Source organism: Besnoitia besnoiti, chromosome X (genome assembly GCF_002563875.1).
Source record: "Besnoitia besnoiti strain Bb-Ger1 chromosome X, whole genome shotgun sequence".
Classification (NCBI taxonomy): Eukaryota; Apicomplexa; class Conoidasida; order Eucoccidiorida; family Sarcocystidae; genus Besnoitia; species Besnoitia besnoiti.
In genome coordinates this window covers 171157-198477 of record NC_042365.1, presented here as the reverse complement: position 1 = coordinate 198477, position 27321 = coordinate 171157, and the positions used below count along the sequence as shown (strand labels likewise).

The window sequence follows — 27321 nt, the reverse complement described above, 5'->3', positions numbered from 1 at the left end:
GCAGAGCCGGTTCGTGCCCAAGAACAAAAATGCAGGCAAACCGAAGCATTGACACACGCAGACGAATCCGCATTTATATGCAGTTGCACAGGAGCAGAGAAGAGGGAGCAAGCCGCACTCACAGGGGGCATACGTAAATGATACATCTGCATATATGTAGATGTATGTATACTTGTATATATGTTCACGGTCTTTGCTTGTCGCGTTGGCTGCCGTGAGAGAGCGTCACACAGGCGAGGAGGCACAGCGATAGAGGGCAGTTTCGCCAGTCACGGCGTCGAGCTGGAGCTCGCGAGAGTTTTGCGAAAGGAGCTTCTCAGCGCCAGATCATACAGGCCCGCAGATGCTGCCTCTTCCTCGCCCTCGCCCGTGGTGGATGCACTGCGGAAAAAGCAGTTCGTCCCAAGGAAGAACGAGTTTCGGCGACGAGAGTCCCAGGCGCGAGAGCTGCGAGTTCGATCTCTCCTAAGACACTGCATAACATATGAATGCTCCTTCCGCCATTCGTTGACTGTGTTTACTACGGGGAATTAGAACAGAATACCAAGTTCTTTGCCTGGAGGTGAATTCGTTTTGAGGCGCTCGAAAGAGGCCAATGTCAGAGCCGACCGAGGAGCTCGCGGAAAACCGCCTTCAGCCGCGTGAAAAAAGCGGGTCTGAGGCCGAAGAGGGAACAAACGCGCAGGCGTTCACACACAATCGAGTAAGGCGACTCGAACGGTGAGGCGACTTTTTCGTTGTCCATGGCAAGTAGTAAGTTACAGCCATATGAAACGAGGAGCGGTGCCCTTTCCCTGTCCCTCTCGTTGCACACGGGTGTTTTGGGCCGATGGAGGTAACAGCCGCCACGCGGACGAAGTGCGTCGCTCTCTCGCCGCGTACAGCCGAGGCTGCTGTTGCCTCTCTCCTCGCCCAACGAACTGTGTGCGTGTCTCTCAAAGGGAAGTAAGAAAGGCGACGAAACTCGGTTTCGAGTTTCAGGTCTACAGATGCTGGACCGCGGCAGTCGTCGTTTCTGCGGTCTGCCTGTTTTGTCTCCACTCGGAGTCTAGACTTTCTCTAACGCGTTCAGGGTGAAACCCTTAAAGCCCCTCACACGTCTGTGTGTCTCTAGTGCCCTCTAAAACTTCACTGCAGAGAGTCAAGCGCCGAGGCCGCTGCGAGCTGGATACGAGCTCGAGATGCAGCGGGGAGGGCGGGCAGGGGGGAGACGAGGGACGCGAGCTGTGCCGCTGGGGTCCGGCCCGTGAAAAAGGCGGATTTCGGCAAGCTAACAACCTTACAGGTAAACCTTGACGGTTTGCGTTTCTGAGTCAAGCCTGTCCTCACAAAAGTCGATAGGTGGAGAAAGTTTTTCCGCGAGCAACTCGGCGGCAACAGGGATGTATATACACGGGTACATAGATCCAAAATTCTCTCAGCCACCACATACATATACATGTACTCTATATGTGCAAGGGTGAGCAGCCAAAGGGACTCATCGTCACATCACCGCTTTCCACACGTTGCGTCTCCCCGCGTCGCAGCGAGACGCTGCGGAGGAGACGCGTCTCCTCCATCCGCTCGCTCTCGAAAGAAACGCACAATCCGAGAAGAGAACCGTGTCCTCCTCTTCCCCCCCTTCTCCACGGACGCGTGCGTGGAAGGAAACCCTTCCCAAAAGACAGGCGCAACGCCGCCCTCGCTCCTCGTTGTGCGGTCTTCTGTCTCCCGCGCCGTTCGCGCTCGCATCGACGCTGTCGACTCGCGCGGCGCCTCGGTACAGAGCGAGACAAATCACTCGCGCGCAATAGTTCACACGCGCAGACAGCAAAAATGGAGAAAAAAAAGCAAGGCGCACGCACCACAACACGCTGGGAGCTTCGAGTCCCTCTTAGTTGCCGCAGAGCTTCAGAAGCATCTGCTGGAACTCCTCAAAGTCGACTTCCCCATCGTTGTTCTTGTCCACCTCCGCCAACACAGACTTCCACGTCTCGCTGTCGACGTCCGACACGCCAAAAATCTGAAAAAATTAAAAAAAAAAAAACACACACACACACAAACGTGAAACCACCCCAATCACCCTGGCCTCAGAAAAAAGACGCACACAACGCAGAGGACACGCAAAAGACGCCTTCATTACAGCTTACCGTCGCAAGCTCTGACGAGGAGATCTTGCCGGAGTGATCGGAGTCGAACATGTGGAACGCGCGCTCCAGACGCTCGCGAGACAGCAGAGTCTTCCTGTCCATAGCCACCGTCACGAATTCTGAAAAAAATGAAAAAATCAGAAAAAATTCAAGGTGAAATCCACAACTCACAGACGCGCATCGGGGGTGGCGACGATGCGTCTTGAAGAACAAGCTGCAGCGGAGACAGGTGGGGGAGGGGAGGGACGGGAGGGAGCGTGTCTGGGAGCGGGACATACCCGAGTATTCGATGTATCCGTTCTTGTCGAAGTCGACAGCCTCGAGGACTTGGTCCACTTCGTGCTCAACGGCGCTGGCGTCCAGCATGGATGCGTCCTGACCCTTCATCTTCATCAACTCCTTGTATCCCTCGATGAGCTCGGCGCGATCCAGCTGACCGTCGCCGTTCTTATCCATCTTCTGGAAGATCGCCGTCAGCTCCTTCGTTTCATCTTGGCTCGTCAGCTTCGAGCCCATGTACAGCAGCGCCGCCTGCGCCAACTTCTGCGCGCCTTGGAACTGGCTGTAGGAGATCAGAGCCAAAAAAAACACCACGCCGCCCTGATGACCTCTGAAGTGATTCAGGGCGCTGGAATGACTCTAAATCCTCAATGGAGCACAAACGCAGGAAACCGGACTACACAACACGAGCTATGCACCCGCTGTCATCTCCCTGCAGAAATATCTCTACACACATCTTTACCTTTACATGTATCTACACAACTGTACACATATCTACACAGACGTCTGTATATATACTTGTATATATATATCCGAATTTGTGTGACGCGCACGCATCCTGCAGTCTCAGAACATGCACTTCGCAACGTGTAGACATACACACGTGCGCTGTGTTGCGCATCTCTTTGGGCGCATGGGCAGCCGCGAAGTCGCGGACAAGAAAACGAAGTCTGCACAGAACTCACCGGATATTGAGGATGGCGTTGTCGAGGGAGGGAACGTCGACGCTGATTTGCTCCTTGGTGTAAGTCTGAATCCACTCATGGTCAAGAGCGTCGCGGGCGCTGATACGCATGCTCGGGACGTACGTCAGCATCTTGCGAATCAGGTCCTTCGCGCTCTCGGAGACCTTCTTCCACTGCGGCAACTCAAACGTGTACTTCCCTGGAAAAAAAACACGCAGACAAAACGCACACACCGCATATCGAAACACACCCGCGCGCCACACTTACGCACAGATGCACACCCAAATACAGACATGTGTCTACTGACGTATATATATATATATATATAGAGAGAGAGAGAGAGAGAAATATATGAATACACCTTCTTATACACATACACGAGTATATACCGAATCGTGAAGATTCGAGTCAAAGAAAGAAAGATGCCTGCAAGATTCGAAAGTTACCTTTCTCAACCTTCTTGAGGATGTCGTATTCGTTCGCGCCGTTGAAGGGAGGGCATCCTGGGAGAGCGAAACAGAACAAAAAAGAAAACGACCGCTGCAGGCGTAAAACTTGACACTTCCAAACTTCTCTCCCAGTCTCACACCAATCACATACATATATGCAAACATATCTACATGAACACATATATATACATGCACAAAAGTTTATAGTCGAGAAAACTCGTAGCACAGGAGGCAAGGGAAGCTGGTTGAGTGCAGACATTGGCGGATGAGGACAGGCAAAACCCTTGCTGCGCCGAGGTTACAGTGAGGCGAGAATGAAGCAGAGAAGAGAAATTTTGAGAAAGATGAGAAACTTGAAGAAAGCTTGAGGGGATAAGGCCCCAGCGTCTCACCAGAGAGAAGGATGTAGAGGATGACACCCGTCGACCAGACGTCGCACTTTTCGTCGTAGGTGCCGTGGAGCACCTCGGGGGCGATGTAGTAGGCCCTGAAGAAAGAAAGGCAGAAAAAAGCTCCGTTCCTACTGTTGCGAGGCTCCCCATGAAGAGAACAGTGACTGCGACGCCGCGACACTTGAAAAAAACAGTTCAAGAATACGCACACACCGGCCGAAGCAGGAAAGCGAGACGTGAAGCTCACGCCAAGTCACAGAGACACGAAAAAGACGCGCGGAGGCGCGCACGCGACCCCGGAGTAGCAGCCTGCCACAAGGTCGCTGGCGACAGCAGCGCCTACGCCGGAAGTAGACAGTGAAGTCTCAATCAAAGCAAAAATGCTGAAGGCACGCCGGAGCTGTCTCCCCTCGAGAACTCAGCAGCAGACCTCTGGATGAAAGCTTACGTGCCGATCTTATCTTTCATTTTCTTGCTGGCTTCGAAGTGGGTGCTGAGGCCGAAATCGATGATGCGGATGTTAGCGTCTTTGCTCTTGTTTTCGAGGAGGAGGTTTTCGGGTTTGAGGTCTCTGTGGACGATTTTGTTCTTGTGCATGTAGGTGATGCCGCTGAGCACCTGGCGGATGATGCGCGCGGCGTCGACTTCGCTGAAGCGCTTGCGCGAGATGATTTCGTCGAAGAGCTCGCCTCCGGTGTAGACTTCGCCGACGAGGTAGTAGTACCCCTTGTCCTCGAAGAACTCAAAGAGCTTCATGATGTTCGGATGATCAAGCTGCTTCAGCAGCTGCACTTCGCGAAGCAGCGACTCCTTGTCTGTCTTCTGCTTCACCTGGCGCTTGCTGATCACCTTGACCGCGCACTCCTGCCCTGTGATCTTGTCCTTGCACAGAATCACTTCGCCGAACGAACCTTTACCTAACACGCGCTGGCCCTTGTAGCTGAAAAAGAAAAAAAAAAAACACGTGCCGTGTACGTACACGCGACGCTCGCAACACGTGCAGAGCGAACCCAACGCATGGACGAGAAGCGGAGAAACACGCGGCACTGAACTGCATCTGAGACCCTAACTCCGAGAATGGAAGACAAACGCAAAGGATGAGGAGGACGCAGCAAACGCGGCGGCGCGGACGCCTCCACTGCTTGATAGAAGCCGGCGCGAAGAAGACGAAGGCACACGCAAGCACAACAGAGAGGCAACCGAAAAATAAACCACAGAAACCTTAGACGCGAGACAACACGCGCACGCGATCCACAGCACGCGACGGAATCAGCTAGGGACGCATTTGCAACGACCCCCCTGTGCCTATATCCGCAGAGATGGACGCGCGCATCTACACGGCGTCAATCCCTTGTCATCAGACCAGAGCGCTCAAGGCGCACGTGCGCGTTCACCGCTGCACCTGTCAGAGTCGCAAAAAGGCGCCTCGAGAGGGCACTGCTGAGTCACCCCGTGGACGAGACGCTTCTGTGCGCCGCGAGAGACACATGCACCAGGCTCCCAGGTGCGTCGTGCGGAAGCAGTGCGCAGGTCGTGGGCGGCGCGTTCGCGGGTTTGGGCTCCAACGCGAGCGTGTCTGCTTACCGATCGGAGAAGATCGCAGTCGAGTGCTGCACGAACATCCCTGGGGTGGCGTGGAGCTTGTCGCCCGCCCCTGCACTGCGGCTGCGAGTCTCTGCGGCGGAGGCTCCTGCAGCTCCGCCGAGCGTGCTTTCTTGCTGACCCATGCTGAAAAAACAAAGACAACTCGCGAGGTCACGGACGCGCGGAGAGGCGCTCACACAAGGGACATGCACGCGGAGGGAGGCGGCGCGACCGGCACAACGGCGAAGCAACGGCGGCCGCGAACGACTTGGGGACCTCCGAATTCAAACTGGAAATTCCCGCGGCAGCAGGGCGGCCTCGGAGGCACAAAGGGGGGAGGGGGCGGGAGGGAAGAGGGGGGGAGAAGCCGCGACAAGCAGCGTGCGCAGAGACCTCGAAGAACAACGTAGAAGAAGAGCTCGCGAGCGCCCTTCTCGAATCCACGCACACGAAAACGGTCGACAACGCGGATGAAATGCGAACGGCGCAGAGCGACTGCCGCGGAGCGGGAGAGATGGCAGGAAAGGAAGCGAAGAAGAGGGCGCAGCGCAGCTCCTCAAAGTTTTCACAGCCCCATGCAGACGAGAGAACCGCGGCTTCGACTCTTCCCTGAGAAATGCCCACGGAAACAATGAACGGGAGGAGGAAGAGCGACTCGAACACGCCGGGCGACAAAAATCGGCGAGGTGGCGTAGCTAGGCTAAACCTGTGTGTGGAGCGTCGAGGTTCGCGACGGAAGAAGAGCCGAAAGCGCGCGTGAAGAAGCGGAGCGGCGGGGGCCTAGCCAGCACAGGCCGTTCGCGAAGCGCAAGGTGTTTCCGGCGTTGTACCCGAAAACGACCGACAAGATAGCGGCGTACATAAACGCGACTCTCCACACGAGTATCGTGGGCGGGCCTCAGCTTTGCCGCTCGAAACAACTGAGAAAAAAATCGCGCACCAGAGAAGATCGCGTTCGCCTCTCGTTAGGGGAGAGAATGGAGATGCGTCTCTGTGGCGAAGAAAACGAGAGCCGAGGTCGCGCACGCTCACACGCTGCTGCTGTTGCGTTCTGCGCTGCTGCTGCCAGCCGTCGCGGCGGCGCTTGTCGCGGCGGCCTGTTGTGAAAATTTCGAATTCGCGGTCTCGACAGCTCCAGAGAGAGCTCGCGCGCCCCTTTCTCCGACGCGCTCGGGAGAGGTCACGGAAAACAGCAGCTACACGAAGGAGGAGGCAACACAGAAAAAACGGAATTGGGAGAATCGCAGCCGCCTCGATGGCACACGCCACACAGAAGGACCCGCTCAGAACCACGCCCGCGAAATCTCTCATCTCCCTCGGGCTCTCTTGCGCGGATGCCGCCGCTTCCCTAGGTCCCGCCACCCCTCTCGAGAGTCGGCTCGCGCGTTGATCCCCCGGCGAAAGAAGGTTTGCACGTACAGAAAAGAACTGCGGAAAGCGAGTGGGGACAGTTTCCGGAGGGACAGAGAAGGAAAACTTTCCTCACTTGAACCAGTCACGGAGTCTACGCCGGTTATCAATCAGAAAAACGTGTGCTGCCTTCCTCACTCCGGGTTTCCAACACCACACCAAGCCGGCATCGAGCCCGCGGTGCCGGCTCCCAAGGAGTTGACTTTCGCGAAACGCGGTTTTCGGTGCTGACCGTGTGGCGGGACTTTTCGCAAAGAGATTGGGATTCAAGCTGCGGGCAGCCAGAGAAACAGCGAAGGCGTTTTGGCTTTTTTGCAGAGCGAACCTGCAGCCCCCCCTCAGTGGCAGCTTCCCAGGGTCGCTGCTCTCGAGGGAAGCGCGCACCCGGCTAGCGAGATGCGTAGCGTTTTTGGAGCGAAAACCAAGCGTGTGAAGGAGCACTGAATGCAAACGGTCGAAGGGGACAGGCTGGAAAAAAGGAGGCCGCTTCAGAGGAAATGGGAGCGCGAATCAGTTTGCGGGGGCACCCGAACACACAGCGGTGCTGGCGGACGCGCACTCGTTTTTGCACGGATCTTTCAAACAGCGCAGACCGGCGTTCCCAGTGTATTTCCATCGAAAAGGACTGTGTGGAGGCGTACACAGTTTTGTCAGGAGTTCTCACTCGCTCATTCCTGTAGATACACATGTTTTGTGTCCGCGCGTGCGTATGGGGGAGACGGCTCCCAGCGGACGAGAGTGCTGAGCGCCGGCGTGGAAGCGGCCTTGCCTGACGAACGACCTCTGCCTGCGACGCGTTCTCTAAGAATCACGCGGAAGATTCGCCTTTGAGAGGCGCAACTTCAACGAGCAGAGCGGAGCAAGACCTCTCCAAGCAGCATTCGAGGGAAGCTCCGCGCGAGCGACCGCGCGCTGGTGTAGAGAGGCGGCGCCACTAGCCTTCGATTCGCCTGGAAAGACGAGAGTATCCGTCAGGCTGCATCTTTCACTTGTTCCATTCCACTCGCTGTCGACCTCATCAGTTCTCCCGGCGGAGAATTCCGGAAGTTTCAAACGTGTGCGAAAGCGCCTTGCGTCAAATCGGCTCCGCCCCCTCCCTTGCCGCGGCGACTCCGTTGGCTGCTCCAGAACTTCCACCGCAGCCAACACACAGGTCAATGCGTGTATGCTTCGCAGATAGACGCATTTGCACCAGATACAGTGAACCGCTCACACGAGCACTATCGAGTCTGCAGCTAGGCTGCATGCATGTGAGTGGCGCCGCGAGGCGGGTCTCCTCGTGAGAAGGCCGGCAGGTTCCAAAGAATCGTTTTTGTTCCCCTGCTCCACTCTGGCGACGCCGACTGAGGGCGGCTTGGGGAGAAAGTGCGTCACGTCGTTCGCAGCAGAGAGTCAGGCAGGCTGCAGCTGCCGACGGAAGCTCCCCCGCACACGCGGAGGAAGAGAGCCGCGCCCCGGCAAAGAACAGGAGAAATCGACGTCACACACGTCTCCTTCAGCCAGTTCCTCTGCCTTCGGGAGGCTGGGGTCTGTCGCCTCCACAAACCAGCAACGCGCCCAGGCCGCAAAGCGAGCTCGGGCCTCACTGCAGGCTGCCGCTCCTCAGAGCAGCGAGACACTTTCCTCCGCACGTTTGCCGCCCAGTCGCGTGCGTCAAGTCAGTCCCGACGGCGCAGCCGCGGTCGCAGCGCAGTCCTTTAGCTGGGGTGGAGGCAGAGAATTGGCAAGAAGGTGCCGGTGCAGGCGTGTCTATCGAACAGGGCGAGCGTTTCGACAGGGCGAACGGCGGCGAGCGGCAGCTCTGCGCGGCGTGGCATTCGCGCCCAGCCTCGCGCTTCCTGTTGAGTGCGAACGGCGCAGAGTTGGCGGCTGGCCTTCGCAGACTCTGCTGAATCTGCAGCAACTCGCTCTCTCCGCGACGCGCTCGTCGCACACGCGCCAGCGCGGGGCCCCTCCAGCCCCTCCAGCCCCAGAGGGGACGCTTTTCGGCGCTTCGCACCTGCCTCGGTGCGCTGTCGCCGGAGGCGCCTCCACTCTCTGCAGGCGGGCTCGCCGCGGATCAGGAAGGTACGCTCTGGGGTTCTGTATCACGGGCCTCGCATTCGCGACACACTCAATCAGAGGAGTCTAGTGCGCCAACTCGCAGGCGGCGCGCTGGATGTCGAGAAAGGCAGCCGCCTTTCTCGACATCCAGGCTCGCTAATGCGGCACCTGCGCGGAAGGCGAAACTCGCTGCCGGAGAGCGGCCTGACAGAACACCCGCTCGGCACGATTTTTTTGCCAGCAGTATTGGGTTCGCGATAAGCCTAAAACGCGGCTGAAGGCCCGTTTAGCAGCTTCTGCCTCAGTGAGGCATGCTCACAACAGCCCTATCCTGCGGGATATGCTCCACGAAAACTTCGTCGCACGGTGCACACGCGCCTCCTGGGCTTCAGAACTCGTCTCGTCTACGCGCGGCGACTTGCTCCCTGCACTGATCGAGCGACTGAACGGCCAAACGAGTCTAGAGGAAAAAACTCACGATTCTGGTGGCTGCCACCGAGCATGAACTGCCGCACACGGAGTGACGGATTCTGAACCCAGCGACTGCGTAGCTCTTCCGGCTGCTGGTTGTCTGGGGACAGAATGGTGTTCTGTCCGCACTGCAACGAGCTGTTCGACCCGTAGGGCACTTGACATCTTGTGCGCAGTGCAACTGCACAGAAGGAGAGTCGCGCTGTTCGTCCGTTCCAAGTTTACACGAAAAGACGATCTTCTATGCTCTGGAAAGAGGCTATAGACGGCTTTTTCTGCGGTCTCCGCGGGTGCTAACGTTACGAAGAAGCGGTCAGCTGCGTAACTCTAGTTTAAACAGAAACTACTCTACGCCCTGCATGACTGTGTCTCTCAATAACTAGCCGAGCGCTTGTGCGATACCTCTAGCAGAACCAGTTAGGGCCCTGCTTGCCAGAAAAGCTTGTATGGAGCGCAGTCCCCAGGTGCCCTGGGGGAGGACGCCTAAACCCTGCATCGGACCTCTGCGTACGGTTTATGTTAGGGGATTACAGTCTAGTCCCCCGAGTACGTCTCTAGCCCGGTCTCGGTCTCCAGCACCGCCTCCCACGGGTAGTGCGTCGCACGTTCAAAAGAAATGCGAAAACAGATCGGTGTGGTTCCTTGTCGTGGTCCTCGCGGTTCTGCGGTTGTCATAGCGGCGTGCAGTCCGGCGTGTAGACAGTTGTGAGACACAGCGAAGAATGCACTTCAGACGCGCACTGGCACGGGTCTCTGCACGCGGAAGTACCCCTAAAATCAGAGGTCCTTTCGAAAAACGTGGAGCAGTGCACCAAAACGCCCTGCAGCCTTCCCAGCCACGGTCGGGGGCTGGCGACTCGCCCCCAGGAGGGCCGCTTTTCACCACCCCAACGGCTGAGAGCGATTCTGAGCTGCTCAGCGTCGCCTGCGCGTCCTGCATGCGAAACGATGCGCAGCGAACGCTCGGCCTGCCTCGCGCCTCAGACTCCGCGCGGATTCCAGTCTGTGCATTCGCGCGTTCGCTTCAAGCGCCCTCGAGGCCGTCCGCGCCCGCAGGCGTTTCCCGGCGGCGCCAGACGTCGACAAGGGCTCTGCTGAGGCGCGAGACTGGCAAGCCGACGACGTTGAAGTAGCAGCCCTCGATCCGGGAGACAAACTGCCCGGCGAAGCCTTGGATGCCGTACCCCCCTGCATGCAGACACCACACCTGACCAGACCTGCGTGCCGAGCCCCCTCCTGCGCGCGCAAGGGCAGCGCCCCCGCGACACACGCAGACGCACGGGAGAGGCGGCCGCCGAGAGTGCCGCCGCGGAGCCAAGTATGCTGGCATACACACACACACCTATACATACATCTACACATACATGTTTGCACGCATATATATACATCCACCTTGACTCGCGTTCATGACACTACCTCTCGAAAGGAGAGCTCCAGTCACTTAGGCTCTGCAGAACGCCACGCGTCTGAGCAGCAGTCTCGAGCGAGCTACACAGGGAAGGCGCGCGCCGTCAGTCCATTCTTTCGCTAATTGACGGCGACAGGGCGCAGCTCCTTGCCTGCTTTGTCCAAAGGCTCATTCGTGCGTAGATAGGCCTCAATATCGGCCTCGCCCAGAGTCCTCATCGTCACGTTCGTCGACTCCACAAATGCAGCGGCGGGCTGCAGCGTGCCGCCCTGGCGGGTATACAGACACACGGCGGTGTGAACTGCGTGCGTACGGCCGCTCAAGCTTCTTAGCATCTTTCGCGCGTCCTCTGCGTCTCGCGGTTTCTCAAGAACCTCGCCATCCAAGTCGACTATCGTGTCTGCGCCGATGACGATGGAGCGAGGCGGCAGGCAGGCCGCAGAGGCGCAGGAGGCGTCGCTCTCAAGGCGTGCTCGGCAGCAGCAGCCCTCGTCTCCAGCTGTGAAACACACGCGCGAGAAACGCGTGGGAGCGCGACAGATGCTGTTGACACTTGATCACTAGAATGGAACTGCTCGCCCACACACAGATATATATATATATATATATATTTATTCACATTTAGATAGACAGATACGTACGTACATACATACATTGGTACTCACGTAGATAGGACACGAACAGACAGATAAATAGATGATAAATAGAGAGAGATATGACGCTAATTCGACCTTGAATATCTATGTACAAGGGTGCGTGCGCAGATGCAGATGCTCCTTCAGACACGCAGAGTGCACCTCTGGGGCTTGCCCTGCGCCTCGGAGTCGGTCACCGCCAAACTGCCAGAAACAGCTCGTTTTGCAGCGAAACACAACGACCGGATCTCCGCACAAATGAGCTGCAAAGCACGCTGAGCGCGCCTGGAGTCGTGTCACATCGCCTGACTGAGGCCGCGCACCCCGTGTCATACCCGCCTACACGAGCATGTAAATAACTTTGAGGGCGTCGCCGGCCGCATTCTTGTACATGGGTATTCAAGGTCGAGTTCGCGTCATATCTCTATCTATCTATCGCAGAAGCGAGGGCCTACCCCAGAGCTCCTCCGCGACGCTGCGAGCCTTCCCGTTGGCTGTTTTGAGTGCGTACAGCTTCGGCAGCCACGAGGGCGAAGAGAAGGAACTCGGCCTCTGTTAGCAGTGCCCGACGAGAGAGTCAGCGCTCACAGATGCAAAGACGGGGGAATGCGCAGACGAGCTGTCCGCCGCCTCTGACTACCCAGACTCGCGCAGCAGAAGTGCGTAACCCAGTCTGCGAAAGCGCCAATCTGGAAGCCGCAAGAAGGCGCTTCTGCTTCCGCCCCTAGCGCTGCTTTTCCGTCTGAAGTGCGTCCCTCCCACCTCTCTCTCTGACTGCGTTTGCGCCGTGTCTGGTTGTCTCATCTGTGGTGCTGCGCCCCCTCGCAGTCTCCCGCGATGCACCGCCCTGTGTGCGTTCCTTATCTCCCCTCTGCATCGATTTCTTGTCCGGACTCTCCGTCTTTTTTCCCCGTCTTCCTTGCGGACGAAACGGACGCTTTGCTGCACCCGACTCTCTTGCTCAGCGCCCCTTACCTGCTCGCCAGTCTCTCGCGCTTCGTCTTCCTGGGCTAACTGGATAAGTCTCCGATCTTCCTCGACGAGGGCAGCGACACGTCGTCGCCCCTCTGTGCGGCCTCCGTCGCCCGCGGCGAGCGCGCGCGTGCCGCGCCAGTCTGTCTCCTCCCTCCTGCGAACCTCCACGGGATCGCGCGTCGCTTCTTCCTCGGCGCCTTCGCAGTCGGCGCCTTCCTCTGCTTCGCGCGCTGCGCCCTCGCGGCGCGGCGGCTTCTCGAAACTGCGAATCGACTCGAAGGCAGACGGGCGACACTCCACGGGGAGATTCAACACAGCGCGACAGAGCTCCAGGCGCCGCGCGCTCGCGCTGGCTAAAACCACGCAGGGGGGCGAAGCAGAGGCGGTCGCCGACGGGGAGGGCGGAGCCACAGGAACACGCGCCGCTGCAGGCGAGGAGGAGGCGTCAGAGCCCGCAGACGACGCAGAGGGTCCTGACGCTCTGCGCGCTCCCGACTGTTCCCCTGGCGAGTCTCCGCACGCCTGCGCTCCGCTGCAGCGGCACAAGAGAGGGAGGAGCGGCAGGAGGGTGCGGACGCCGGACGCCGAGCCGCGGGGGCCTGCAGGCCCGCCCCGCGGGCGGTTCCTCGCGTGCGGCGTCCCCATGGCGGCTGCGCTGAGAGCTACAAACTCGCTGTCTGCCAAGGGAGAAAACAGAGAGCCGGGTCGCTCTCTGTAGGGATTTCGCCGCGACTGGAGGCGCTCGGACGTGGACGAACGTGAGAGCGGATAGAGAGCGACGGCGCGAAGATTCAGGCTGAGGTCGCGTCACGCCGAGCCGGATCCTCGCATGTGCTGCACGCGTTGCGTCGGAGTCTCTGCGGCGGTGAACCACGTAGGACGGACACACAGGCTCCAACGGGACTCCTCAGCTCGAAAGCTGCCTACACGCCAACAACCCGACGAGTTCGCGTGCGCGCCGTAGGCCCTCGATGGAAATAACGCGGCGGCTGGGTTAGGAGGACGCGAGGGAGGCACAGGCTCCTTCGCAGTGACGGCCGCGACCGCGTTAGGCTCCAGTCTCCAGGAGTCCGAGGAGGCGGCACGCGCTCAGGGACTGCGCGTCTTTGAGCTCCCGCGGAGGTCGGCGGCGCGTCTGCTCGCCGTGGCACAAGAGAGAAAAAACTCCCAGAAAACAGGGAATACCAAATTTGCAGGATCAGATCCACAGGGGGGAAGAAGTCAGTGAAGAGAGACGGCTGACCGGATGGAAAATACAGATATTGCCACGGACACGGCGGCGGGACTTAACGGCGTGCGAGGAGAGACGGCTGCGAGATAGAAATGCTGCGCACGTGTGCCTTTTCTCTATCCTCGCGAGTTTCTGACAGACATGGTCAGAGTTCTCTGCTTAGCCTGATCGCGGCTCAAAGTCTCCTGAAAAGGAGGAGCGAGAAAAGAGTAGGCGCGGCTCTTTAGCCTGCAGGAAGGAACCAAGAGCGCAAACGAAACTGAGTTGCCGCACAATAGATGTGCAAAGTCACCGTGGTGCGCGCATGCAGCCGTTGTCTCACGTATTTTCGCGTGAGGGTTCCAAGCTTTCCGACTAAAATTGTCTTCTTTCCTGTGAGCAACAAGGCAGAGATGGACACTTGCGCGACGACTGCGGCTGCGGCGAGCCCGTTAAGAGAAGTGACCTGAGTGTGTGGTACGGAGGCCGCAGCACTTCGCGCAGGCTTACCTTTCTCTCGCGATTAAACCGCGGATGAATCGAATTCCTCGCTGTCACCGCTAATGAGAACTTTGGCAGCTCAAGCGCCTAGTTAGATGCAAGTTTTTTTCTGGAACAAGATCAGTTTCTCCTGAGCGCATTATTTCGCCCTTTCCACAGCGGGCTATGTGCAGGGAGACAGCACGAGATTTCCAGGCGGCTGACACACCACCTTCAGTCCTGACGGCGAAGCCTCTCTGTGCAGATGCAAGTTCGCTATGCGTTTAGGGGTTTCAGTATTTAGCCCCTGGTCAGTTTTGCGTGCGATTCTGCATGCTTTCGCATCACGGTGCTTCGCCTGCCGGCCGTCAGACTCCGCGACAGCGCGGGATAAACCAGCACACAATAGCTTCGAAAGCATGTGCTGACGTCCCTCACAGCACAGGCGTTACCATGCGAGGCTACCAGCAAACTTACAAGAGGAATGCTGCCGAACGCTCACGCTTGAGATTTCAAAGTCGGCGATGAAGTTAGGCATTGCTTCTGACTATGATTCGCGTACAGCTAGGGAGATAAGGGAGTGTGAGAGTCTCTGCGCGCGGTGTCTCTCCTCGTGAATACAAGAGGAAGGAAGCCAGCTCGAGCTGCGTGTGCGCGAAACCGGTCTGTGCGCTGGTAGAGGCCTGCCTGCGTTGGAGTGGCTCCTCCCAGGGCCTGTGCAGTCTGCGCAAGAGAGGCCTTAAACATTCGGCAACTCATATTCATACTCACACACACAGCACTGCACACGCTATGCTCTTGGCTGGGAGTGTCAGTTCCTGGTCCAGTTCCTTCTGCGCTCGCTGCGGAAACGCCTCACACGTTGCAGGCGGGTGCACAAAGCGTCGCCGCGACCAAGGTGTATCTCAACACAGACGACGCCGACTTGCGTCCAGCATCTGCCTGTGCCCCTGTTGAACATGCCCGAGCGTCCTTTGCCGTCACTGCATCACTTCGAAGTACCTACACGGGACTGGGCGCGCGAGGTGAAGCGAGCGCATATGAACACGCGTTGCAGGGGCTTTCTCTCGGAGTAGGAAAATGTCCGCTTGCTTCGCCTCGAAGACGCTGTAGGGAAGCTCTGGGCCTTCTAACATCTACAGAGTGCGCCGGCTGCGAGGCTTGCTGCCCTCAGTGAGCCAGAGACGTGCGGCCTGTGCATTCCATCGCAGCTGTGCGTTTCACAAATTCTCGTGCGCATGGAAAGGATTGACTGAGCGCCGAGGACCTCCTCTGCTGGTATCATCCAGATGCAGAGATCTGGCGTGTGTCGCTCTAGAGGCGTTTTCGAAAAATCCGAAAGACTGAACACCAGGGATTTTAGCAGGCGCTCGCGCGCCACAAGAAAAAGCATCGATTCGGTTCCCTTTCCAGTGACAGAGAGCCCGCGTCAGCCCCGAAAACCAAAGAAAACGCAAATCACATGTGCGGACGCGCGGCCCTCCTCTCTGGAATCTCCCACACACAGACAGCAAAAACGCGAAATCTGTGCACCTGCTTCAGGCATGCGTCATGCAATACGGACTTGCTACCCACGCAACGGACAAGCGCCGATACGTATGAATACACGTTTGTATGTCTATATATATATAGATGCATACATACATGCATATATATATATACACATCTTGCGGGTGGGAGCTTGTAGACATCCGGCCCTCAGTGACTAGGCACTGCATGCATGCAAGATATATGTGTATAAAGGCATTGCGAAGAACTAAGGAAGGTTTGAAACCTCTGGCGAGGTAGATGAACACGGGATTTCTCATCCGAAGCGCGGCCCTTTATCTGAAGCGGGCGGCAGATTTCTCTGTAGCGGACGCTCCGCGCTTGCCGGGTTGGGAGGCTTCACGAGTGAGTTGCTGCATGCGCCGCTGCGCCTGCTGCTGCGCGGCCTTCTGGAGATGCAGCAAGAGCGAAGGACTTTTCAGCTTCAACAGACAGCCAATGTCATGCAGCCGAGCCTGAAAAAATGGACGCAAATCACATCTGCATACATATATATACAGGAATATACGTATGTCGGCATGCGCGAAAGCCCTCCGTAGAAAAAGAGGCCAGGGATGACTAGCTTCGAGAGAGAAAGCGAACGGAAGGGAGACAAAGCGAATCGGGGAAGAAGACGAAGAAAAAGGGCGGCAGGTCGCGGGAAGTAAGTCAGCGACACGCAGGCGGAGGGCTGTCAAGGACAGGGAATCGCAGCGAGCTGCCGAGACAGAATGGTCATTACCAGCATCGAAACAAACAACGGATCAACGGCTCGGGACTGGAGGATTTCGTGAGACGTAGGGTGAACTGTGGAGCAGGTTCAGAGTCTGAAGAGGACCGAAAACGTTCTTCCAAACTCCCTGGTAAAGCGGGAGACTTTCGAGCAGCATCTCCGCACCTGGAGCAACGCGAGTTTGCTCTTGAGCGCGTTGTATCGGAAGGTCATATCACGCCGAGTAAACTCCTCGCTAGATTGAGCGAAATCCAGGCACAGCAGCTCGACGAACTTGTATTCCATGCTCTGCATAAAAAGCGCTCGCGAGAAGCAGAGGTATTGCAGCAATTCCGCATGCGCGAAGGGTTAAGTCCCACAATGCGTGTGAAACAGAGCCTTGCGCGCGACGAACGCGAAAAAAGCAGTTTCAACGGCATCAAGGCGCACTAACAAGCGGTCAAACAGCGATGTGGCTGAGACTCACGAGACCGCGTGAAAGCGAAAAAATAAAAAACTCGAGAGACTGCGGCAGCCTCGCGAACAATCTGCCGCCGCGTAAAAATACAAGTGCGAGGATGTTCCGTAGGAACTCGCGGCAAATCCCACAGCAGAAGACTTGATTTGGTGCCGGCTTTCAGGAGCGAAACGCTCTAGACTTAGCCTTCATCTGCAGCGGGGTCTAGGGTGGACCGTAAATGCCGTAAAATTGTAAACACAAGTTTCTGGAATGTTTGCTCAGTCCGTGCGCACGCCACATCAAGGCGTACCTGGATGAAGTCGAGACGCGCCTTTCCGGTCGTTTGCATGACGAGAACGGCAAGGAAGCTGAAAGAAAACAGAGATCCAACGCTTCTCATGTCTTTACCTGAAACTTTTTAAAAAGAGAATAATCATCACATACGGGGATACAGACGGCCCAAAACGCGCCAACATGCTCATTGAAAAGATTTTCAGGGAGAAGACACCCGCTTGAAAGGCAAACTCTGTCTCAAAAGCCATGCTTCTTGTCTATCCAACACACGCGGAGTGCATCACACACTCCCGCAACAAGAGGCACGCAGAAAAGGACGTGAATCTTGCATCCGAGGTTCACGTCGATCGCGCCCACATCTGAAGTGGGGTATTCTGATTTTCGAGAAGCGAGGGAGGCTTCAGAAGATCCGGTTTTCTACCTGTGCGGCTCTTTGATACACGAGTTGAGCATCTTGATCAGCACGTTGGGGTACTCGGCGAACTCAATCATGAGTTTCTGGCTTGCTTGCATCTGCCGGAAGAGCGTTTCGTTCAGGCTGAAAACAGGAAAAGGAAATTTGAACGCTTGTTGCCTGGCAGGAAGGAGCATCTCTGCGGGCGAGACACACGTGGAGACGCGGAGACTAGAGAGGAAGGGGCGAGTAGAGAGAGGACCAAACGACGGGCAGATCTAGCATGAGGAATCAGGCGAGAAGGCACCGGAGAGAGAGAATGAGAAATCCTTCATCTCATACGGACAACTCTGGGCCTTACGCATGCGTGTAGTTGAGAAAGAGATCGTTCTCGCTCGTGAGCTCGACGCGAATGTGCTGCGGACTCGCCTCGTCTCCCTGGAAAACACGATTCGCCCACGCATATGCCCGCTACAGTCGTGTGTGAAATGGACTGGAAGTTCGCAAAACGTCTCTCAAGGCGCTGAATTCCACGCGATCTAGAATGAGATCGGCATCCGCCTCCTGCCGACGCAGACTGCTCCCTGAGCGCCTCGCACTCGCGTCGACTGAAGCTCCTCAAGTGCGTCTCACAACACGGCGACGGTGCGACGTGGCTTCACGCTTCCCCTACAAACTGGCTGCTGCAGCGGCGTTTGGCGATCTTTGCCCCCCCGGAACATGCTTCTCGACGTTTTCACTCTTCAACGGCTCACCAGAATGAGGATCTTCACGCGCACGGGCTCGAGTCTGCCTGTGTCGCGCGCGGCGCCAGCCGCGGTGTCTTGGAGGCGGAGCTCGAATGGCACTTCCCTGGAGTAGACGAGAACATGGCCGTCTGCTGAAAAAAAGGGAGAGAAAGCGAGTCGGCAGACGCAGAGGCGAGCGATGGCGCAACACGCCAGTGCAGCGGCAGCGTAGAGCGAAGCCATGCGAACAGAGAGGACGAAACGAGGATTTGAGTCGATCGAATGGTGATTTTCTGCGCAAGAAGACGCCTGAGTCCCGAACGAGCACAGACGAGAGCGTCAGTGCGCGCCAAGAGAGAGGAAGATCGGTAACTGAACAAAACAGAGAGGCGCAGAACTCCGACGGTCAAGCGAGGCAGACCTCCTTCAGGCGACGGGGTGGCGTTTCGGAGCGGAAAAATGGCAAAAATTCGAAAAAGAAGGGGCCCAGGACACCCGGGATTCGAGTAGAACCATCACCACGAAAACGCACTGGAGGGTAGCAGAGCGGCAGGGGATAGGAAGGCACGGCGAAAAGACTCGAGAGATCGCGGGTTGTGAGCGCAAGCGAAATAGACTTCTGCTGTCTCGTTTAGGAGCGCATTCGGCAGGAGAGGCTGAACTGCTGCCGCCCTCCCCTGCCCTTTGAACTGAATGGCAGGCGTCTAGCGCCTTGTGTCCCAAGCGCTTTCGAGCCGCGCGCTTGTGGACGCGATCGGCTTAGTAGAGAAAGGTGCGTGAGACCGGTTTCAGTCTCTGACACGAGCTCCTCCGGCGAGGGAGAAAAGACACTTACCCAAAGACGGGTCGAGCTCGTCGATGGCGCTCGAGTCGATCTGAGCCAGAAAGTTCACGCCGTCGCCGCAGCTCGTGGAGAGCGAGCCGCCAGCCTCGAATCCAGACGCCATTTTTGAAAACGAGGAGAGAGGACAGATCCTGAACCGATCGCGGTCGCGTGCCTGCAGCGAGAGCGAACTGTCGGGGGGCGGCGTGTGCGAACCTACGATTGCCGAGTCTGTTTAGACAGCAGAGTCTGTTTAGACAGCAGGGGGCAAGGCGCGTGACTCTCACGCAGGAACTTGCGGCGAAGGCGAAGTCAGATCTGCCTAACTTGGCGCCAGGCCGCGGGTGAGAGTCGTGTAAACCGGTTCTCCGATGGGAGGAACAAGGCAAACTTGCACGCGTGTGGCGAGAAGGCGGAGGCAGCGTCGCTTTTCGAAGGCGCCGCAGTCCAGGCCTGCACAAGCATGAAACGCAGATGGAAATATCCGAAGCTCTTCTGTTTCGCCGAAGAAGCGGCAAACACAGAAAATGAGGTGAAAATGGGGAGGCAGCTGCAGCCAACTTGACCGAATTCAGCCAGGCTGTCAGCAGAGCGCAGAGTCGCGAAGACCGCCGCGAGGAGGACGGCGGTTAGGCAGCTCGTCGCGAGGACAAATTGCAGTCAAGAAAATCGGACAAAAGCGAAACGAGGCACGGACAAGCCAAGCGGAAGCGGAGACTGAAGATTGATGGCCTTTAAAAAAATCATGCGGCGCGGCGGTCTGAACAGTGAAAAGTTGTCAAGACACGCAACCGGACTCGAGGTGCGTGCTGTCGCATCGACCTGCGTGGAGCGGGCGACTGACTGTATCATCCCGGGCTGGCGAACCCGATTTTTTCGGGAAAGAAATCCGTTCCCCGGCCTGAGGTCGCGCAGTTGAGGACAGAACTTCTCAATGAAAGTTGATTGAAGAGGAGAGAAAAGAAAGAATAGACACCAGCACGGCGATTTTTTTTCGGCGGCTCCGCGCCTTCGTAGAGACGGGAGCGCATACACCCGGGCGAGATGCTCGTGCACAGACTACACTGTCTTTTGCCTTTTTCACTTAAGTCTCCTGATTCGCTCCATCCAAGCTTTCCTCGAGGGTCTCTGCAAAAAGAGGCAGCAGGGTCAGGTCGATGATGCCTGCGAGCGCACAGAATACTGCCGTTTCAAGCTCGCTTCAAGCCGCCACGCAGGGTTTGGGCGGATGGCGAGGCGGAGGCCGCTCACGGGGGAAGTTTTTCTGAAGCCGCGGTAACTCGAGAACGCGACCGCCCGAGTCGTGCTTCTCAGTGCGTCCATTCACCCCGTTCTCTGGAGGACGTCTCACCCGTCAAGAGGGCGGTTTTCTGCGGGAGCGAGGCACGCAGCGATGATGCAAACTTGAAAGGATACGCGGCAAGCTTGGAGGCTTGGAGTCGTTTCCTTTTCGAGGCATCCCTCGCGAGGCAGCACGGTGGCGCACAACTGCAACCAGGATGAGTGCAGCAGTCTGTATCGGCAATGGCGTCCCAGGGCGGCAACAGCTTCCCACGCTCATTTGTAATTCGCGGGCAGCGTGATTTCTCTCAAGAGATGGGCAGGCATAAACGTTCGGGAAGCCACTGCAGCGAGGAAGAGCATGCAGAGCGGCAGCCAGTGTAACGGGGGGCAAATCCTCCTCCATCAGTCTGTTCACCCCCCGCCTCCTCGTGGAGTCAGCTGCCAAGCACGCCAGCGTCGGCAGTGAAGTCCACAGTCAGGGGCTTCGCCGGTGGCATGGAAGCAAGGCGGAATGCCTGACGCACGAGAGATAGCTCACGCTAGACCCTACACGTGTAATAACGTCTTTCTGTTGGCTCAGAGCGAGTTTGTGGCGTGCGAATCGCCCTCAACCTCAGCAGCAGCCCTCTATATCCTACAACGGCGTGGGACGTCATGCTCAATGCGCAGCGACTACATGAGCTGTGTGCGACGAGTCATATTCCTCTCTCTAAATACAGAAATATCCTAAACTGAATGCCACCACTGCCTAGCGCGCCGCATCCCCTGCTACTGCGTATCGACATCGTCACGGAAGCGTCCCGCCGACCAGCGAAGCGAGCGACGCGGAGTGAATGTCTTTGCAAATGTTTGAGAAACAAAGTCCCCGCGCAGCTCCGCCGCATCGCGATGCAGTGCGGGCAGTGTATCTGAACCTCAGACGATAGAATCTCACGAAAAAAAGTGTTGCCGACCACAAACGCGAGACGAAGGGAGAACTCGGGTTTGGCTCTGCGCACACCTTCAACACCTGTCCGTGCACGCGCCTGCCGCTGAGAGAACGCAAAACGGTCGGCTGGAGACCGCTTTCGAAGACAGACAGGCTTCTCTGTCTCCGCTCTCTCATGTGATATCTCCGCTCCATCCGCCGCCTTTCTCAGAGCGCAGGAAACATGCATAAATATATAGATGCATATATATATATATATATATATAATTATAGACATACATCCATATTTATGTGTGCGTGGCTGGGGAGTGTGCATGTGTGCGTGTCGAGCGCCCCTTCGTTTCGCGCTGCGTCTCTTCTCGATTTTCTCGTGGTTCCTTCTCTACGAGGTCACGAATGCGAATTTTGTTCGCGCTTCGTCCTGCTTGGCGCCGGGCGCGGCGCGGCTGCCGGCGCTGGACCCGTGCACCGTCGCAGGGCTGCGGCGGGAGGACGGCGAGCTGGCGTCGGCGCCCAGCTGCGAGGGGAGCGCGAACGACACGTCGTTCCTCTCGACTCTCTCTGCCGCTTCGCGCGCGGGTGCCGCGGCCGTCCCCAGCGAGAAAGCCGACGCCGCGCCGCCACCGAGCGCGTTGGCATTCTTCGAAAACGACGTCGGGGAAACCAACGGCGACCCCAGGAGACTGACGCTGCTGCTCCCCGCACACGCAGGCGCAGCGCCGCCCTGACTGTGGGGGAAAAGCGCCGCGTAGCCCGTCAGTCCGCTCTGCGCAGCGCCGAGCTGCATCGCGCCGGCCGAGTTGAAAACTGAATCCAGATGCGCCGTCCGCGACTGCGCCGGAGCGAGCAGCGCAGACGCGGCGCTGGCTGAAGCCTGCCGCGCTGCCAGGGCACTCAGCGGCAGAGGCGACTTGCCAGTCGCCTCAGGCGGCGGTTTGAGAGCGTCAGTGGGGCGCGGAAAGGGAAGGACGCCCCGCGACGCCTGGCCGGCGTCGCCCGAGGGAGATAGGAGACTGTCGAGCTGGAGGACGTCCTGACTGGGGGGCGCGGGTGCAGCGGCGGAGACGTCCTTTTTCGCAGAGACTGACAACGCATACGCCGGAGAAAGCAGCGAGCCTTCGGTCGCACTCGCGCCGACAGTGGACTCCCGCTCTTTCCACTGTCTGTCCTTCACCACCAAGCCTGAGAAAAACGACGACGCAGAAGAGGAGGCGGACGCGCTAGGGGCGCTTTGCGGCTGCGCAGAGACAGAGAGCGAGGCCAAATCGCCCGAAAGCACGTCGAGCAGATCCTGAAGGCAGACAAGCAGGCAGTGACACACACGGTTGTGCCGCAGGCGCGCGTCCGCCGTTCTCCTCGTCTCCGACCTCCGCTCGTCGGCACGTCTCCGGCAGCACGCGTTTGTTCTTGAGCGCCTCCTCTCGCTGCATCAGCCGCGCAGTGGAGTCGCGGCCTCAACACGCAGCACTGCACGGTCTCGATAAAGCGCCATCCAGGACAACGAACTCCGAGATCCAGGCGACGAGAGAGAGCTCGAAACTCCACACACCCGCGCGAAGAGCGCAGAGTGGCGGGGTATTTGTGTCGAGGCGTCCTATCCAGGCGGACACCCTCACGGCCTCCGCGGTGCTCGCCCTACCTGACTGAGCTGAGGCAGGGACGCGGCCGACGCCGACGCGTTCGCCCCGTCGGTCTGCGTTTCAGGCGCGGCGCCCGCGGAGCTGTCTGGAGCCCAACTCCCCAGGTCGAGGAGGTCTTCTTCTCGCTGGAAAGCCCCGTTTTCTGGCGCGCGCGCGTGGGGGGCCTCGTCCCCCAAGTCGAGCAAGTCAACGCCGGCGTCGGGCTCGGTCTCCGCCTCCTCGCTGCCTGACGTGGTGGTCGCGCGCCGGCGCCCGTCGTCCTTCGCTTCGCCCGCCTCAGAGTCTCCGCCGCCGTCCGCCGCGGCGAGGAGACGCAGCACCTGCGCCGCGGGGCGCTTCAGCTGCGGCAGATCCGCGCAGGCTTTGATGGCCTCCGCTGCGTTCGCCGCGAGCACCTCGCCGAGCGCCAGCGGGCTGGCGTCCTCGCGGGCTGCGGCGGCGGCGTCGCTGTCGCGAAACCGCCCTCGCCCCGCGGCACCTCTGCCGCCGGAGCGCTGGCGCTCCTGCGCCAGCAGCGCCTCGCAGCCTGTGAGGAGACGCAGCTTGGAGAGCCAGGGCACTCCGGGGTCCTCGAGCTTCTGCTGAATCACGCAGCCCAGGACGCAGGCGTCGAGCGGCTCGCATTTGCTTACAAAATCACTTAGCGTCGCCGCCGACGGCGTCAGCTTCGCGCCGCACGGAATCAGCAGCTCCTCTACCACTCGGTTTTCGTACTCGCCCGACTGGAGCAAAGTCGAGACCGCAGACCCGTTCTTCGCGGAGTCCTTCACCGCGCTCGCAGACGCAAACGTGAGCGCGCCCGCTGAGGAGGAGGAGGAGGAAAAAGAGGACGCAGACGCCGGCGACGACGCGCCCCCAAGGTCGGGCGACAGTACTGGCCCTGCGGGCTGTCCCCACGCCTCCGGCTCGCAGACGAGCCGTAGAAAGAGGACACCCCACCGCGCGAGAAGTCCTCCGGGACCGTTGCGTAGCCCGGCGGAGAGGGGGAAAACGAGGAAGACGCCCACGCCCCACTCCCGCGCCACCGGCAGTCGCCGCCATCTCTCCAACTTGAGGGGTCGCGCCCGAACGACGGCGGGGGGAAGCTGCCGCTGGAGCCCTAAAGAAAGGAGACGGCGTCACACACACACACACACACAAGACGCGTCTTCATCATGTAGAGACTGGTGCTACGAAAAACAGCAGTACGCAACCAAACACAGATATGTGTGTCTCGGCCGATACGCCGAGTTGATAAAAATGTGTGTATATAGATCTGCGATGTCCCTATATACATATACATATAGCTATATACGCATGTATATAAATCTCGCCCGCACGCGACTGCCTGCGTACACTGCAGGTCGCAGAGTGCCTTCTGCGTGCCTTGCTCGCGCGGCTCGCGCCCGACAGACGGTCTCCGCGCGTGTCGCTGCCCTCGCCAGCTGTGGGGGGTCAGAGCCGGCTCTCACCTTTCTGGTCTCGAGGGCAGGGCCTGTGGGGCGGGTGCCGGCGACGACGCGCTGGAGTTGTTCCTGAACGGCCGTCGGAAGGATTTTGCTCGCGGTCGCCGAGATCAGCTGGAGGGCCTGCTCGCCGCGGGAGGGCTGTCGCTCGTGGCAGAATCGCGGATTTCCGAAGCCCGCCATGTGCGACGGAACCCCAGACGACCACGAGGCGCCACAGTACTCCGTGCCGCCGCCCCGCCCGCCCTCGCCGCCGCCTGCGAGCGCGCCCTCGCCGCCGCCGATCACCGGCGCGCCCCGCTCAGGCCCGAAGCCGCCGGAGGAGGCCCGCAGCGCCCCCGGGCCGAAGCCCTCGATCCGACCCGTCGCCCCAATGGAGACTACTGGCGTCCCCGCTCCGCCGCCGCCGTTCTCGTGCGCGTACAGGCACCGCAGGCAAGCCTCCGCCTCCGCGCGCACAGCCGCGCTCGGCGCGTCGCCCTGCAGCGGGTGCGGCGGGCCTCTGGAGGCAGCAGCGCACAAGGGAGAGGCGAGAAAGTGGGAAGACGGAAGGCCGGGAAGGCGAGACAGGCGCCGGAACGGAGGCGGGTTTTAGAAGCTGCATGTCGCCCCCCCCCTTCCCCTCCTCCCCCCCCCCCCCCCCCCCCCCCCCCCCCCCCCCCCACGAAGCGTCGGGCAAACGTGCGGCCCCTCGAAACAAACCGAGTTTCCGTCGTCTACGGCGCAGCCGCCGTCTTCTCCCATCCGCCTGCAGAGCTGGAGAGGCCCAAGCCACTCAGAAAGCGCCCTGTGGGGTCGAGTCCTCTACAAAGGCGGCGTCCCTCCCACTCGCCGCGCGCGCGTCGCCTCTCTCACCTGTACGTTTGACAGTTCTTGATACGGTGGATGTAGCGCCGCTGGATGACGCTGCGGATGCGCTCGTGACCACGCTCACAGAGGTGCTTCAGCAGCCGCAGACACTTTGTCTTTACGAAGGGGTCGCTGTCGCTTCGCTCCAGCTTGCGCGTGACGTAGTCGAGGATCTCCACGACCGTGTCTTCAGGCGCAATGCCCGCCGCCGCGCGGCCTCTGCAAGCAAGCAAACGAACCGAAACCGCCATTTCTGCGCAGAAGATCAGGCGAGGTGTGATCAGCCTGGCTACGGGCTTTTAAACACTTATATACGGCTATACAGGTAGTTACATATGGGGGACCGCGCCGGAGCTGTCTACGCGCTTCAAGGAGAGGACTTGCTGAGCGAAATGCGGGTACGAGCAAGTCTGGGAACGGTAGAACGCCGATGAAGTCTGAGTCGCGGGAGAATTTCCACATGCGGGTGCACTACGTGCTGGACTGCCGAACTCAGGTGAAGGCATCTGGAAGACGCTGGCGCGGAACAAGATGAACAAGAAGCAGAGTCTGCACGAAACGTGGGTACAGATCCGCTCAACAGGGGACGCGCCCGACGCGGCATGCTATCCCGCTCAGAGCCGGTGCCGTGGTGCGTCCCGCAAGACTTTTGCACGCTGCAGGTTGTCGTTCCGGAGGAGAGAGGAGGCACAACGGCCGTGGGAGAAGCACCAAGTGGGCGCGGCTTTCATTTAGGGTCCCTCTCCCCTTTCCGCGCATGCGGAGAGGCGGTGCGGCTCAAGCACTCACAGGCGAAACTGGGAATGGGCGCCGCCCGCAGGCCCGACACCCCCCGGCAGAAAAAGGTTGTTTGTACAGGCTAGGAGCTCGGTGTAGAGATAGCCTGCCGGCATTTCCTCCCCGGAGCAAGTCAACTTGTTCAGCAGAGTCCTGTCCATTTTGCGGAGTGACGTTGAGGCGCGCGGAGACAGCCGACCGGGAGAAAAGCTTCGCGCGGTCAGGCCGCGAGCTGCTTTCCGCCGGCGCACTCGAAGGCCCGGCGGAGTGAAGCGCGCTTCGAAAAGGGAAGAAAAGCAAACAAGAGAGACGAATCGCGTTCAGAAACCCGCTGCAGGGAGACCTCGCAGTCCTCTTCAACATTCTCTAGAAGAGGCGCACTCGCAGACAGACATCTGCGTCCCCGGACAAAAAAGCCAAGAAAACCATACGCGCAAAAGTACGCTGCGCAGAAAGACGCGCAAAGAACCCGGAAAAGGAATCCGGAAAAGAAACACCGGGACAGAAACTCGAGCAGAACACGGCGACTGCAAAGTCGCCGCTCCTGGCATTCGTCCACGTCCCGCCGCTCCCCAAAAAGTGTGTCTCGCTCCGCTGATGGATCTCAAGACAAGCCAAGAGAAATCTGAAGTCCTCACGGCGACGAACAGTTTTGAGAAATACAGAGGCAAACGGTTTCGACAGGGACGACCCAGAGACCGGGTTCGCTGTTGCTTGGAGGTTGCAAAAACCCGCTCGGCGCACCAGCCCCTGGCTCTGGGAGTTTCGTTGCTCAACTAATGTGGAATGCTTGGACGAAAGTGAGCCACAGAAACACCGCACCGAGATTTACATGCTGTTCTACGACTCAGAACGAGAAATGCGGATGCAAGTGACCCGCCGACAAAAGACACCTTCGCAAACCGTTTTTGCCAGACATTGCAAGGCAGCGTTGAACTGGAGGCGGCCGCACAGGAACATCCGCGCCTCACATACCCATCAACGCGGGAGACAGACAACTCAACAGATAGAGGCGGAAATAAGCACGCGGCGATAGAACCTAAATCAAAAGGAAGCCGAAGTCGGAAACGGGTGATGCGTCCTGCCTGCGGACGAAGAAATCTCGACGGGACGAGAATCCTGAATGAGGGAGTTGGACGGGTAAAAGCCGGCGAGCGAAGTCGCACTACACAAGCGTGAGGGTCCTCCCTCTGCAATGCTGATAGCTGTTCCCAATATCACACGGGAAAGAGTACGTTCGTGGACCCACATGTCAAGTGTTGAGCACAGCCACACGTGCATGTGCATTTATACTTTTCAAGTCTATAAT

At 58.7% G+C, this 27321-nt stretch overlaps 4 protein-coding genes across 4 annotated transcripts; all 4 read right to left on the bottom strand.

Moving 5' to 3' along the window:
* Positions 1 to 1873: 1873 nt before the first annotated feature.
* BESB_015950 (calcium-dependent protein kinase CDPK1) lies at positions 1874 to 5662 on the bottom strand (the record flags this gene model as incomplete). Its single annotated transcript, XM_029360310.1, has 8 exons — positions 1874 to 2002; positions 2130 to 2248; positions 2408 to 2691; positions 3095 to 3293; positions 3541 to 3597; positions 3936 to 4030; positions 4384 to 4875; positions 5520 to 5662. The coding sequence occupies 8 exons, from the start codon at positions 5660 to 5662 to the stop codon at positions 1874 to 1876; spliced, it is 1518 nt and encodes a 505-aa protein (XP_029216286.1).
* A 5308-nt stretch (positions 5663 to 10970) lies between these two features.
* Positions 10971 to 13106, bottom strand: BESB_015940 (putative septum formation protein maf; the record flags this gene model as incomplete). Its single annotated transcript, XM_029360309.1, has 3 exons — positions 10971 to 11350; positions 11942 to 12038; positions 12462 to 13106. 3 exons carry the CDS (start codon positions 13104 to 13106, stop codon positions 10971 to 10973), a joined length of 1122 nt encoding a protein of 373 aa, XP_029216285.1.
* A 2868-nt stretch (positions 13107 to 15974) lies between these two features.
* Positions 15975 to 19213, bottom strand: BESB_015930 (uncharacterized protein; the record flags this gene model as incomplete). Its single annotated transcript, XM_029360308.1, has 7 exons — positions 15975 to 16154; positions 16577 to 16699; positions 17161 to 17218; positions 17566 to 17682; positions 17900 to 17976; positions 18294 to 18418; positions 19102 to 19213. The coding sequence occupies 7 exons, from the start codon at positions 19211 to 19213 to the stop codon at positions 15975 to 15977; spliced, it is 792 nt and encodes a 263-aa protein (XP_029216284.1).
* A 2470-nt stretch (positions 19214 to 21683) lies between these two features.
* Positions 21684 to 26173, bottom strand: BESB_015920 (uncharacterized protein; the record flags this gene model as incomplete). The annotated part of the gene is made up of 5 exons (XM_029360307.1): positions 21684 to 22592; positions 22941 to 24032; positions 24393 to 24888; positions 25242 to 25454; positions 26025 to 26173. The coding sequence occupies 5 exons, from the start codon at positions 26171 to 26173 to the stop codon at positions 21684 to 21686; spliced, it is 2859 nt and encodes a 952-aa protein (XP_029216283.1).
* Positions 26174 to 27321: the final 1148 nt, after the last annotated feature.